The sequence below is a fragment of the Equus asinus genome, chromosome 22, assembly GCF_041296235.1.
Source record: "Equus asinus isolate D_3611 breed Donkey chromosome 22, EquAss-T2T_v2, whole genome shotgun sequence".
In the NCBI taxonomy this organism is placed as follows: Eukaryota; Metazoa; Chordata; class Mammalia; order Perissodactyla; family Equidae; genus Equus; species Equus asinus.
This window is the reverse complement of record NC_091811.1, coordinates 47,723,088-47,738,516: the sequence shown is the minus strand read 5'-3', so window position 1 is coordinate 47,738,516 and position 15,429 is coordinate 47,723,088. Positions and strand designations below refer to the sequence as shown.

Here is a 15,429-nt window from a genome sequence, read left to right as displayed (position 1 = left end):
TGTCTGTCAGCTGTCATGCTGTGGGAGCAGCTCACATAGAAACTAGACCAACTTACAACAAGGACATACAACCATGCAATGGGGTTTGAGGAGGGAAAAAAAAGAGGAAGATTGCCAACAGACGTTATCTCAGAATCTTTCCCTGCGAAACAAAATTAAAACAAAAAAATAATAATAATGGGGCCGGCCCAGGGGCGTAGTAGTAAAGACCACATGCTCCACTTTGGAGGCCCGGGGTTCACAGGTTGAGATCCTGGGCGCAGACCTAGCACTGCTCATCAAGGCACACTGTGGCAGCATCCCACAAAAACAGAAGAAGACTGGCACAGATGTTAGCTCAGTGACCATCTTCCTCAAGCGAAAAGAGGAAGATTGGCAACAGATGTTAGCTCAGGGCCAATCTTCCTCAATAAATAAACAAATAAAATAAAATAAACTTTTACAATGAGTATATAATGATTTGGTAATCAGAACAAAACAATAAAGATAAGAGGCTATCATAAAAAGGAAAAACAACTTTATCAGCCTTTTCCACTGCATCTATTGCATTACAACACAGTCCAAAATCCTTAATACTCCTGCCAGGGCTCTAGGGGAGCCGGCAACTCTCCAATGGGGATTCGGCCTCTACCTCCCACCGTCCAGGTCTGGCTAAGGTCATCCATGACTTGCACACTGCTAAACCTAATGCCCATTTTACATTTCTGCCTTACTCGACATCTCAACCACCTTTGACACAGCTGACCACGACTTCTTTTGAAGACTCCCTTTTCTTGCTTTCCTTCTCTGAGAGGTTCTTCCAGCTCTCTGGTCTCCTCTGTGGACCTTTACGTCTGAAAATATTCAGGGCTCCCCCCGAGGCCAGCTCCTGTGTAATTTATCCCACGGCATCTGTTAACACTTTTAGATAAAGGTTCCCAATGCAGCGTCCATATCAGATGTCTCTTTGAGGAAGGCAAATTTTGTTTGTGGTGCCTTGTTTTGTAAGATGAAATATGTATTTATATTACATAGTCAGACACACACACACAAATGTTGATGGAAAAGAATAAAAGAAAAATACATAGGGGGGATCACTGATGGAGAGAGACATATGTAGAGGGGTAAACCTCAATCGGAAAAGCAAAGATAAGTGTGCATTATACACACACACACACACACACACACACACACCCTTTTTTTGAGGGAAGGAGAGAAAGGAAGTTGAGGCAGTATCCCCTGAAAGTTTCCATTCGTCTCTCATTTCAGAAGCAAGATGATCCATAAAGAGTGAGGGGAGAGGATGCAGAGCGGAGACTGAGGAAGGCGGTGAGAGTTTGAAATCGTTGCTGCGATGGATTCACGCATCAGCTGGCTGCTGTGCTGGGTTCAGCGTCTGTCCTGCTCTTTTCTCCTGAGTTCTGCAAATGCTCACAACTCTGATTTTCTTTTCAGCCTCCTGTCCCTAAGAAGATAGTTCCCCAGAGTCAGCATAAGGAGCCAACATAACATCATAACCTGGGGAACTTTCACAAAATGATTCCTATACCCCGCCCACCGAGTCTGGTTTAGTAACAGGGGCAGGGGTGGCTCTATTGTGCACCCCAATTTGAGAAGCAGTGCCCTTAGGAACCTCACTGTGGTCTCTGGGCCACAAGGTCCCTGACCTCAGAGATCACATTTCTCCTCAGTCATTGTACTGACCACTGCTGAGCACGTTGGGTTGGTAATCACCCCCGCCAGTCAAAACCACAGTGACATGCAACGTCCACACTGTCTTTCCATCTGACTGAGAAACAGCAAGGTGGGGGAGGGAGAAAATACAGCCGGGCTATTATCTACTCGCACACGGCATGGAGGGGAAGGCCACATCCACATAGGGTGCTACCAGGATGGCCATCCCTGCCAGAGGGGAAAAGGCAAAAAAATAGACCTCTTTCTCTATTATCTTTCCTGTTTTTCTGGCTCAGAACTAACATTTTATCTAGCTATCGAGAACACGAAGCCAAGTATGTTTTGGAGCTGAACTGCGATCAGCTGAAAATAGCCCAGAGAAAAAAAATTCAGAATTTTTAACCTTTTAACAGTTTCTTGTTCATGAAATGTGGGTTGCAATTTTACTTGAGACTTTAAAGATGTCAGAGTTACAGAGACTGACTGACAAATACAAGGAGAAGCTTACATTTTGCATTTCTTCAGTTGGCTGCTACAGCTCTGTTTCCTAACCTGGTGTTCAGTTACACAGGATTATCTTAACTTCTTGGAAATAAAATCAATCTATGGGTACAAAGAGATCTTCAAATCATCTATTTCAATCGCCTGGTCGTATAGATGAGGAAATAATGACGAGAGAGAATGTCCAGGATTAAACAGTTTGTAGCAAATCTAGAAATAGAATCCAAGTCTCCTAACTTTCAGCCCAGGGAACTTTCCACCATACCTCACCGCCCCCCATAAGTAGGAAAAGAAGTGAAGTTGGTGAAAATGGAGATTCACAACTTATACAGAAATCTGTTTCATGATCAAATGCCTCATGAACTGAAGTGCAAACAAACGCCTCATAAAAATTTAAAACTCACGTCAAGTGAAACTTTTCCGTAAAGATGGAGTACTGAATATGTCCATTTAGTTCTACCCCCTCCTCAAATACTAACACAAACAGATAAAGACAAAGAGCACAGAAGAAGAGATAGTAACACAATTTTGGAAGATGGAGAGAGCAAATGGTCTAACAGCAACTGGCTTAGCCAACTGGAGAAAGCTCAATCCAAAACTAGGACCACCTAGAAGCAACTTCATTTAAATTATAAACCCCCATGAGGCTGAGGGACTGGCAGCACCAGGTTCCTCTGGAAGTGGGGGTGAAGGTGGGGTGGAGAATTGACTGAAAGTCTGTTTAAGTAGTTAGAGCCCCAGATTCTCTCCCTCGCTCCTTGAAAATAAGTGATTGCCTCCAAACCCCCATGCCCCACCTAGGAGAAGACTGGAAATGTGTTCTCTGAAAAGAGTCAATAAAAGATCAGTCAATAAAAAAGTCAACAAAAGTCAATAAAAGATTCCAGTCTCTACGTAGCTTTCTGACTAGTCATATTTTCTCTGGGGAATCTGATCAGCTTAAAAAAAAAAAAAGACCTAAAAATACTATCAGGATACCCTAAACAAAAGAAAAAGAAACATCCCAGCCAGGTCACCCTAGAAGGAAGCCCAGAATTGCCAAACCCCGTCCACTATCAAAGAACTTCCAGCCATCTTTTCAGATAGTTAATCTAAAACAAGAGGGAAGAGCAAGAGTTTCCAAATATTAAGGAAAGTATCTAACAGAGAAACAGCAAAGCCACTTGAGGAGAGAGAAAAGAACAGGAAGAAGAAATTAAAAAAAACAAAGAACAGGGGCCAGCCCCATGGCATAGTGGTTAAGTTCAGCACGCTCTGCTTTGGTGGCCCAGGTTCATGGGTTCAGATCCTGGGCATGGACCTACACTACTCCTCAGCCTTGCTGTGGCAGTGGCCCACATATAAAGTGGAGGTGGGCCGGCCCCATGGCCTAGTGGTTAAGTTTGTGTGCTCTGCTTCTGAAGCCCCGGTTTTCACCAGTTCAGGTCCTGGGTGTGGACCTAGCACTGCTCATCAAGCTATAATGAGGCAGCGTCCCACATATCAGAACCAGAAAGACCTACAACGAGAATTTACAACTACGTACCAGGGGACTTTGGGGAGAAGAAGAAAAAGAAGAAAAAAGATTGGCAACAGATATTAGCTAAGGTGCCAATCTTAAAAAAAAAAAAAGAGTGAAAAAAAATGTTAAGTGGAGGAACATTGGCACAAATGTTAGCTCAGGGCTAATCTTCCTCAAGCAAATAAAAAAGAGGAAGATGAGCGACAGATGTTAGCTCAGAGCTAATCTTTCTCAGCAAAAAAAAAAAATTTAATTAAAAAAGAAAAAGACCAAAACCCCAGCATCTTCAGAGATCTGAGAAAAATACATCCATGAAGTAAGAACAAGATGTTATCAAAGAGAGAAAAAGATTCAGAAAATAAAAAAGAGCTCTTAGAAATTAAAATGATGGCAGATTAAAAGTTCAATAGAAGGCGAGAAAGGTACATTTCAGGAAATGTCCAAGAAAGTTGAACAAAAAGACAAAGAGATGGAAAACAGAAGGAGAGTTTCGGGGCCAATTGGGCATAGCCAGTATCCAAATAGTAACAGAGTGTTCATGATCAAAGAAAATGGAGGGGAAGTAATTGCCAAGGAAAGAAGTTTCCAGAACTGAAGGACATTGTTCCCTTTAAAGAAAGGACAGGGGTGGGGTGGGAATAACAGGGATTCCACAGTGAAAAGGCCAACAGAGTTTCTAGTATATTAAATGCAAACAGATTTCTCTACACCAAGGTACATCATTATGGAATTTCCAGGAAGAAAGAGTTTCATACAAAGGATTTTAAGTTAGAATGGCAGGAACTTCTCAAGAGCAACTCTGGAAGGTAGAGGCTCCAAAATTCTGAGAACAGACAATTTCTACCTTAGAATGATAAACTCAGTCAAGCCATCCATTAAAAGCCAGGGGAGAACAAAGGTATTGTCACACCTGCAAGTCTCAAAAAACCTCTCTTATACCCTTTCTCCATAAGAAACTGGAGCACGTGCTCCACCAAAATGAAGTAGTAAAACAACAAAGAAATAAGTCGTAAGCTCCAAAGATTGACAGCTGCAATACGAGAGAGGCACAAGGAGTCCTCAGGAGGGTGGTGAAGTTCCGAAACCCTAGCTGTTCGGGAACCAAAGAGCAGCCTAGACAGAGCGAAGATCAGAAAGCTCTGGTAGGAATTTCCCCCAAAAGACGACTGTAATAGATTCTCTAGGTGGTTGACTAATTAAGAGGAGATAACAACTCAAGCAGAGTCTGAGGCTGAATATTCATAAGTACATCAAAAACTAAGAGAAAAAAATCAATATCTGCTGTGTAGTCTTGAGAGGAAAGATAATCAAACTATATTACAGGGCTCTTGTGCGGAAAATATTACACAGTTATAATAAAGTAAACACTGCATATTGATCTTACCAAAATTACAATACAACTACAATTAGGAGGATGGGAATGTGTGAGAGGGGAGGGGGCAAGGAAAGACGAGAGCGAGCTACTCACTTTTACATCAATAGACAACTCCTAAAACTAAAAAATAGATAAGCAACAATACAAAAATGTTCATTAAAGTTATAAAAGTAATTACTAAAAATAATCAGCTAAAGTTGAAAACACTTGCCTCTGGGGAACAGAAAATGAAAGGGGAGATGCTGCTGTTTTTCGTAACAAATCTTACAGTATTATTTCATTTCCTAATTATGTAAACTTTATAAACTAATTATACAAAACTTTGACAAAAACTTTTTCCCCTTTTAGAAAAATGGGGGCGAGGACTCATGTCAAGCATCTCACAACACAACACATATAAACATAAGAATCCCCATTCTGATACCTAGATACAGAAGATGTAACAGTTAACAAGACAGAAAAAGTCCCTTTTCGGGGAACTTATATTCCATAATAAAAACTAAAAGTAAATACTTTTTAAAGAACTGCCTCTGCTTAGTGACAAGAAGGAAGTACATAGGTTGCTATGATAGAGAATAAGAGAGGGAAGTATTTTGGGCAGTGTGGTCACAGGAGGCTCCCTGAGGGGGGATGTTTAAGTTGAGAAGTAAAGGATCAAAAGCATTTGGCCATGCAGGGCTAAAGAAAGAACATTCAAGGAAGGGGAAAAGCAAGCCAATGGTTCTGAAGCAGAAAATATCTTGGTGTGCTCAAGGATATGATAGAAAGAGGTCAGTGTGACTGGAGGGGAGTGGAGAAATGAGGTTGATGAGGAGGTAGGCGCCGTATTACACCGTGCGTGGACTGTAAGCAGTGTGTGGCATCACAGAATGACAGAGCACTCTGCTGTGGCCAGAGCAGAAACAACAGACCAGGTATCAGGTACTATTGAGGTCCAGGTAACAAAGCTGGCCCAAGAGAGTAGTAGTGGAGACAGAGAAGACAAATTCAAAATATGTTTTGAAGGTAGAACTAAATTACTGGGGAAGGGGGGGGCATCAATAAAGGAGAAACCAAGGATGACACCCAGATTTCCAACTTTGGAAACGGGGAGGATGGTGGTACCATTTAGTGAGATGGCAAAGACTGGATGTGGAAAGGCAGGTTTAGGTAGACGGGATATAGAAGTGAATCAAGAGTTCCTCCTTAGGCATGAGACATCCAAAGAGACATCAAGGAGGCAGTGGGATGTAGGGTCTACGGCTCAGGAGAGGCTAGTGTTGAACAAATACACTGGAGAGTCATCAGCTCAATGATGCTATTTAAAGCCCTGGGAATAGATAAGTGCGTAGAGCGAGAAGAGAGCCTAAGTCACATCCTGAAGAATTCTCAACATTCAGAGGTCCCAAAAAGAAGGAAATGCCAGCAAAGGACCAAGGAATGGCTAGTAGGGAAGGGGGAAGCCAAGTTAAGAGGAATTTCAAGAACGGAATGGAGGGGCCGCCCAGTGGCACAGCAGTTGGGTTTGTACATTCTGCTTCTGTGGCCCGGGGGTCACTGGTTTGGATCCCAGGTGTGGACCTATGTACCGCTTGGCAAGCCATGCTGTGGCAGGCCTCCCACATATTAAGTAGAGGAAGATGGGCACGGATGTTAGCTCAGAGCTAATCTTCCTAAAAAAAAAAAAAAGAACAGAATGGACAACTGTGCTTAAAGCTACTCAGAGATCTAGTTAAGACAGGATAGGAATGTCATCTATTGGAAGCAGCAACACACAGATTTTGAATGACCCTGATACATTTCACAAGAATGATGGAAAAAGATGCCAGATTGTAACAGGGTGAAGAGGAAATGAGTAATGAAGAGCTATAGCACATCTAAGTAACATTTCAGAAATTCTGCCTTAAAAGGGGACATAAAAATGAGGTGAGATGGAGAGGGATGTTAGGGTCTAGAAAGGTGTTTGGTTCTTTAATTTTTGTTGTTGTTTGTTTGGGTTTTTGTTGTTTTTTTGGTTTTTTTGAGGAAGATTAGCCCTGAGCTAACTGCTGCCAATCCTCCTCTTTTTACTGAGGAAGCCTGGCCCTGAGCTAACATCCATGTCCATCTTCCTCTACTTTATACGTGGGACACCTACCACAGCATGGCTTTTGCCAAGCAGTGCCATGTCCACACCAGGGATCTGAACTGGTGAACCCCAGGCCGCCGAGAAGCAGAACGTGTGAACTTAACCGCTGCACCACTGGGCCAGCCCCTGGTTCTTTAATTTTTAATATGAATACCAGAGCATAAATTCACTTATTCCTTCAGTAGTTCAAAAAATATTTATTGAGCACCAGAGCAATGTCTTTAGTGAGCTTATGATCTACCAAGGCACAGAGGCAATAAACAAAAACACACAATTTCAGGTGGAGACAAATGCTTTGAAGTCAAATAAAGCAGGTCAAGGGGATAGAGAGTAACAGTGATATTTTTGATAGGTGAGTCAGAGATGCCAGATCCGAGGGGGTGGCATTTGAGGGAGAACTGGATGACGTCAGGAGCAAGGATCCTAGACAGGAAGGGATTGGGAGGTGAAAGGAGATGAGAGCAGGCTGAGAATAGTGTTCCAGGCAGGAGGGCGGTGAGTCAGGGGACAGTGAGAGGCCGGTGTGGCTGGAGCACCTTGAGAGACAGGCCGAGCGGGAAGAAGGAAGAGACAGGGACAGAGAGGTAGAAGGGGCCTACAGTACAACGTGGCTAAGAGTCTGGACTTTATACTGCTTGTAGAGAAACCACTGCAGGCAGTATAAAATTATCAAGCAGAAGAATGACTGTGACTATTGTGTGAACTCAGTCCTGAGGTACATGAGTGGAGGGAGGAAGATGGCTTAGGAAGTGACTGTAGAAGTCCCAGCCAGACGTGGTGGCGCCTGGGCTCGGATTTAGATGTGGGGGGTGGGCGGTCAGAAGCACTTGGATTTGGGATAGATGCTAATGAACGGAATATGAGCAGTGAGAGAAAGGCAAGAATCAAGGAGGACTTCAGGTTTTTGGCTTGGGCAACTGGCTGGAGTCACTGCTGAGATGAGGAACAAGGGAAGAAGTCTAGGTTTAGAAAACAAATCAAGAAGTGGGTTTTGGACGTGCTACATTTGAGACGTCTATTAGATAACCAAGTGGAGAGGTAAACAGGGAACTGAGACGCAAGGGAGAGATAGGGACTGGAGATAAGTATGTAGAGGTCACCAACACGTAGAGGGTATTTAAGGCTCTGGAAATGAATGAGATGACCTAAGGAGTGAGTTGAGATGGGGAAGAGGTCAGAGAACAAAGCTCTCGGCACTCCGAAGTTTAGAGGGCCAGGAAGAGGAAGAGAAGGATCCAGCAGGGGAGCCTGAGGAAAAACCAAGTGAGTTGTGAGCAGAATCAAGATGGAGGAGCATCACAGAAGGCAAGTAAAGAAAGAATTTCAGGAAGGAGGGAGTGGTCAACTGTGCCCAGTGCTGCTGAGATAAGCATCAGCTCCAGGACAAAGTGCCAAGGGCCTCCGTGACTCCTGATGAATGAACAATGCTCTGAGATAACATTCCTTACCCATAAGTGTACTGGACTACTTCGTTTTTCATCTGGAACACCAACACTCTGTTGCCATGAATGCCTCAGCACATGGCAAGCCCTCCCTCAGGATTCTCCCAGGAAGCAACCCAGGAGATCCCTGTGCCTGTGAAACAGGAACAGCTCTAACAGGTACGCTTAAAAACTGGGGAAGCAGACCACTGCTCACAGAAAAGAGCATCAGATAGGTTACGCCAAGACACAACGAGTCTATAGGTTTCTACATTTTTCCAACTCACAGCCTGTGAGAGGAAAATGGATGAAATCCTTCCTCCCATCTTATACATCACTGAAACCGCAGAACAGCTGCAGTTTCTGCAACTTCAGACTATTTACCATTTCTAATCCCTTTTTCTCCCACTCTTCTTTGTTCTTATTGCAGCATCTGACTCTTTTTTTAATCAAGTTTATTGTGGTTTAACAGTAAAAATTTACCCTTGTTAAGTCTGATGCGTCCTGACAAATGTATACAATCATGCAACCTCCACCACAATGAAGATACAGGCTATTCCATCACCCTAAAAAGTGGCCTCTTGCCCCTCTGCAGTCAGTCTCTTCCGCTCACTTCCAGTCTTTGGCAAGCAATGATCTGATTTTTGTCTCTACAGTTTCGCCTTTTCAGGATGTCATATAAACAACACCAAATAGTATGCAGCCTTTTGTGTCTGGCTTCTTTCTTTTAGCATAATGCTTTTTAGATTTATCTATGTTGTTGCCTGAATCAGTAATTTGTTCCTTTTTGCTGCTGAATAGTATTCCGTTGTATGAATGATGAATGTAGCACAGTTTATCCAGTCACCAGTTGGTGGACATTCAAGTTGTTTCCAGGTTTTAGCTATTATGAACGAACTTCTATGAACTTTTGCTAAAAGGTCTTAGTGGACACTTTCGTTTCTTTTGGGTCAGTATCTAGGAGTGGGATCCCTGGGCTGTGTACCATCTAGCTTTTGTCCACTAAGAATAGCTAAACCTTTATGGAGCATGAACTTTGCATCACATGACATTCTAAGCTCTTTATACGCCTTATGTTATTTAATTCTTAAAACAAACAATCGAGTTATTGTTGTTCTCATCTTACTGATGAGGAAACTAAGGCACAAAGAGGTCAGGTGATTTGCCTGAGATCACACAGCTAGTGGCTAATAGAGTTAGGATTCTTAAACCCAGGAATCGCATGGCAAGGCACAAATGATCAACCACTTTGCTCTGTTCCCCACTCCAAGTCAAACGCGTGATGTCTGAGAGACATATCACAAAATTCTACCTGACCCTATGTCTTTTGACCAAAAATGGCCATTGCTCACTGTTCCTTTCCTCCCTTGTAAATCATGACAATGAATACACTGGAATCCTCTGAGGGTCACTGCAATAACAACGTGTCATTCTAAAGTCAGAACTTCAGACCATCATGAGAAAATGCTTTTAAGGGTGTCACAGAAGTTTATAAATGTTAACTGTTGGTGTTAAATAACAACTCTAAGGGAAGTTAAAGTCAGCCCGCTTCTACAAGTGTGGCAAATACTCAGTTAATAACAAGGCTCTTCTGGAGACTTCTCCAACCTCATGACATACGACGCCATGTTTGGGTGGAAAAATACAAGGACTTTGGAATCAGACAGACCTGGATTCAAATTCTGGATCTGCTCCCTAGCGGACAGATGCATATAACCTCGTCACATGTAAAAATTGGTGTGAATAAGTCCTAATTTGCAGGGAGGTCGTAAAGATTCGACAGTATAACAGAGTTAAAACACTGAACACTGTGTCTTACGTAATAAACCCTTCCTTTCTCTCCTCCTTTTCTGGAACGTACTGCTGAGCCTCTGAAATTAGTGTAATAGAAGTTGGTTACTTAGCAAAAACTAATTGGTTTGTTAATTTTTCATCCAAATAGCAGCAAAGGAGAGAATGGGCAGGCGGTTCTTTTTTCTTTTTTAAAGATTTTATTTTTTCCCTTTTTCTCCCCAAAGCCCCCCAGTACACAGTTGTATATTCTTCGTTGTGGGTTCTTCTAGTTGTGGCATGTGGGATGCTGCCTCAGCGTGGTTTGATGAGCAGTGCCATGTCCGCGCCCAGGATTTGAACCAACGAAACACTGGGCTGCCTGCAGCAGAGTGCGCGAACTTAACCACTCGGCCACAGGGCCAGCCCCAGACAGGCGGTTCTTTAAAATTTCATATTTTATCTTAAAAAAAAAGTCATGCAAACATTGTACTTTATATTTCACAATATAATTCAAAAATATTTTAATATAAAAATGTTTTACATCTACCTCCAGCTAAATGACTTACCTTTCTCTGAAATTTGTAAGAATATTTGTTCTATGGGGCTGGCCCGGTGGCGCAGCAGTTAAGTGCACACGTTCCGCTTCTCAGCAGCCCGGGGTTCGCCAGTTCAGATCCCGGGTGCGAACATGGCACCATCTGGCACGCCATGCTGTGGTAGGCGTCCCACGTATAAAGTAAAGGAAAACGGGCATGGATGTTAGCTCAGGGCCAGGCTTCCTCAGCAAAAAGAGGAGGATTGGCGGCAGATGTTAGCTCAGGGCTAATCTTCCTCAAAAAAAAGAAAAAAAAAAGGAATTATTTGTTCTAGGAAGATTTCCCCTGATATACAGTGGCTTCCCTTACACGCTGCCACATCGCCACTTTCCCAATCACACAGCATGAAACTACGAAGTCCTATTAAGACTTGAAAATGATTTCACACACCCTGGTCTTTCTTCTCTCCTTTCTGCAACATCTTAAAACCATCTTAACATCTACCCTACAACTCAGCTGAGTTTGCAGTCTTGACTCTAAAAGCTTTAACCCTGAATTCTCCAAACAAAAAAAACAGCTACTTTCTGTCCCCCCTCTGCGGAGCCCCCTCACCATGTGTAAGCTAGAGACACTGGCTGCAACCTGCTCTCTGAGACAAATCTCTGTTACAGCGACGAGAGTAAACACAAATATTGCGAATCTGGAAATATTTTTCAAATAAAAATAGGACACTGGTCAAGCATGACCTTAAGTAAACTGAGATGACAGAAGATGGATAGTGTTTTTTTTTTAATCAATTGAAAAGATTTTAACGTATTAATCCAGAGAGGCTGAAGGATTTAATTCAGCTGTGCTCACGGAATGTGGCTGCTCAGTTATATATGCAGTACAATAAAGGAAATAATTTAATCCTTAAAACATATTTCCATAAAATAGCATTTTCTTCAGCCAACTTTTTGCCTGAGGGTAATGCCACATGCTCCCTTTCACTTATACCACATGCACGTTTCCTTTTTTTAAAGATTTTATTTTTTTTCCTTTTTCTCCCCAAAGCCCCCCAGTACATAGTTGTATATTCTTCGTTGTGGGTCCTTCTAGTTGTGGCATGTGGGACACTGTCTCAGCGTGGTTTGATGAGCAGTGCCATGTCCGTGCCCAGGATTCGAACCAACGAAACACTGGGCCGCCTGCAGCGGAGCGCGCGAACTTAACCACTCAGCCATGGGGCCAGCCCCAATGTCACGTGCACTTCTAAGTATGATATTCAAAAATCCCTGGATGTTGGAAACACCTTGAGCAACACAGAAGGTCACTGAAATCATGTTCCATTGTTTGGTCATCAAAATTTCCTGAAAAACATTTTTCTTTCTTTTTGTTGCCAAAAAATCTCTCTCCTGGAAGGGAGGGGTGGGAAGTCCTTGTATGGGACCTTGACCCAAAGTACAGGGGGCTGCAGACAGGTAAGAAGGAACTTTTGCTTTCAGAAGCTATTTTCAGAAGCTGGCATATAGAAATAGATTATTTTTAGCAAGCCCTGTGGACTATTTGATAAATAAAAAATTAGGGAACTTCAACAAATGTTTTGTGGGACTCTACTACATGCCAGCAAGTTGTAGACAGGATAAAGGAGCTATGGGACCTCTCCTCCTGGAGTTGACAGCCCAGGGGAAGGGTAAGTAAAGTTTTAAACACAAAGGAAGGGCATCTTACCCTGACTGGATGGAAGGAGAGCGTGAGGAGTCAGAAAAGGCCTCTTGGAGGCAGGATCATCACCTGAGGGATGAGGAGGCATCAATAAATACAACAGATAAATATATGGGGGTGGTGCTAGGCAGCAAAGAGACGAGTTGGAGGCATCGGACCTGAATCCCAGACCTGCTGCTGCAACAACTAGGATCTGACTGTGAGCGAGCCATTTGACCTCTCTAGTTCTCATTTTTCCTTATCTATGACACAGGGTGGCTAGATTACGTCAGTTGACCTTAACCCTTGCTGTGCATCAGAATCATCTGGGAGCTTTCTAAAAATACTGGGTCCCTCCTCTAGAAATAGGGTTTCAACCGGTGGGGCAACGGTGTTTCTTGCAAAAGCTCTCCAGGCAATGCTAGTCTGCAGCCAAGGCCGAGAACCCCTGGAGGAGATGCTCTCTCAGGTCTGTGGTTCTCAACCCTGAGTGCACAATATCATCCCTGCGAGGGAGCTTTTTTAAAAACCCCAGGGCAGGCTGCATTCCAGACAATTAAACCAGAATCTCTGGGGTGGGACCCAGGCATCAGTATTTTTTAAAGTTCCCAGGCTGATTCCAAGGTCTAGCCAAGGTTGAGAACCACTGTTATAGGCCCTCTTAATACTTCAGTTTCCTATACCAAGCCAATGGGAAAAGGAAGGAAAGAGAAACTCTAAGTTTCTCCCTCTCTCTCTCCCTCACGTCAAATTAAAAAGAGAACAGAATGCCAAAGGCCACCGATGAATTTTAAATGGGGTTGTACCACACTGTAGGGTTGATTTGGGGCATATGCACAACTCATGTTGATGCATGAGAGGTAGAAAATGCCCATTCCAAAATGCTCTCAGTTCTAAAATTAAAATTCAATAGAATATGTCTATAAAATAACTCCATGGTGTGTTCTCTGCAATACTTGGTTAGAATTTGATGTGCATGGTTGACTGTAATATGAACATTACATTCCCTACCACCAAGGTTACTTAAATCCACTTATTAGGCAATGGAGAACTAAACAAACAGTAATTAGAAACACTCCAGACTACCTCTTAAAGCTGTTACTAAATTATATTTTTCCTGCACCAAAGCCCATACACACAGCATGTCCACAAGCATCACGAAACCAAAGCCTCAGAAATATTCGCATTAATAAGAAAGTAAGTTACCTCTGGGCCTTCACACTGGATTCTGCGGGGACGTAAAGGCTGCCTTAGAAGAGGACTGTTCATTACTGTTATTTCTCACATCTGGGTAAATAAAGCACTGCCCACATGTGGTTAGAAATCCCAGGAGAAAATGAACTCTCCGGGGGTCTGGAAATGAAGAACACCTCTGATAGACCGCCTCATTTCCTGAAATGAGTCAAAAATGCAAGTAATTCTTCAGAAAAGAACATCTGTACCGTGGCACAGCTTATAAAATAATGCCAGATGATACCTGTGGCGAAGAGGCTGGGCCTGGGGAAGGAGGGAGGCCCGAAGGACAGGATGGGGCCTCTGCACTGCGCTTCATCTCAAAGCTGCATCTTAGCTCGGAGAGTCTGCAAATCCAATGAGTAGCGGGCACCCGGGTCTCGGCGGTAAATCTTGATTAGTCAGACTGCTCACATTCCATTAGAAAGCTGGCCCCTCTCCAAAGGGAAGAAGCAGCCAGAAAGGATTCATGTGCCGTCGTGGGCATGGAAACAGCAAATCTTACAAGAAAAACTGTTTTACTTAACTAAAAATAGTCGATGCCTGCTAATGATTCGGAGGGCCTTTCTTCCCGAGGATGGACTGCTGCACAGAGATGACCTGAGGCCGCCAAGGGAAGCCCCTCCTTGCACATCAGGCAGGAAGGAGAGGCACTGGCAGATGGTCAGGTACCGGAGGCTAAGAAAGACTGAAACACCTTTCACAACAACTCTAAAGAGGACCAATAAACAGGAAGGTGAAAAGCAGAGGCTGTCTTCACCAAAATTGGGGGCTACTTATTTTTGTTAGGGGGGTTGTCACTATTCTTTCCATCATGAGTATTAAAAGGAATGCAACTCCATTGAAGGGAAGGGGAGGAGGGGACCCCAAAACAACCTAAATGCCCACTAACTGGCGACTAGTTAAATTAAAATCTGGTACACACACACAATGGAATACTACGTAGCCATTTAAAAGAAGGCCAATACAGAGCACGAGCCGATACAGAAAGATCTGTATTCTATAATAAGACATGAAGACATGAAACAAATGCACTTGGTCTCTGTATGGTAAACGTTGTGTAAATGTACTGAAAGAAGTTGCCTTCGTGTAGGAGTAGAGGGTGAGCAGAGCATTATTTTTCCTTTTCCATCCTTCAATACAGTACGAACTATCTTTTCATGTACTTACACCCTCCCCTTTTCAATAACAGGCATTAAATAGGCGAATGGCTATTTTGGGGTTCTTCTTTATATTGGTCTTTCTGTTCACAATTTAAAACAAATGAATATTATTTTAAACAGATGTTATAGGCTGAATTGAGTCTCCTAAAAATAATATATTGAAGCCCTAACTCCCAATACCTCAGAATGTGACTATGTTTGGAAACGGGGCCTTTAAAGAGGCGATGAAGTTAAAATGAGGTCTTTGGAATGGGCCCGAATCTGATCTGACTGGTGTCCTTATAAAAAGAGGAAATACGGACATGCAAAGAGACACCAGGGATGCACACACACAAAACAGACCATGCGAGGACACAGAGAAAGTGGCATCTGCAAGCCAGGAAGAGAGGCCTCCGAAGAAACCAAAGGTGCGAACACCTTGACCTTTGATTTCCAGCCTCCAGAATCCTGAGAAAATAAATTCCTGTTGCTTAAGCCACCCAG

General features: G+C 43.1%; 1 protein-coding gene across 4 annotated transcripts in view; it reads right to left on the bottom strand.

The window, feature by feature from the left end:
- Nucleotides 1-15,429, bottom strand: part of ANO6 (anoctamin 6) — a 188,307-nt gene that overhangs the window by 133,670 nt on the left and 39,208 nt on the right. Inside the window, exons 1-3 of one of the 4 annotated variants that reach the window (XM_070494728.1) lie at nucleotides 14,028-14,142; nucleotides 13,757-13,942; nucleotides 12,578-12,640 (exon numbers count right to left, since the gene is read on the bottom strand). The exons of 2 other annotated variants lie outside the window; for them this stretch is intronic. Coding sequence is in view for 1 of the 2 variants with exons in the window: in XM_014860463.3 (XP_014715949.3) it covers nucleotides 12,578-12,640 (63 nt within the window). In the remaining variant the exon portion in view is untranslated. Of the gene's footprint in view, nucleotides 1-12,577; nucleotides 12,641-13,756; nucleotides 13,943-14,027; nucleotides 14,143-15,429 lie in introns of those variants that run through there. One more of the 4 variants, XM_014860463.3, reaches the window with a different exon arrangement.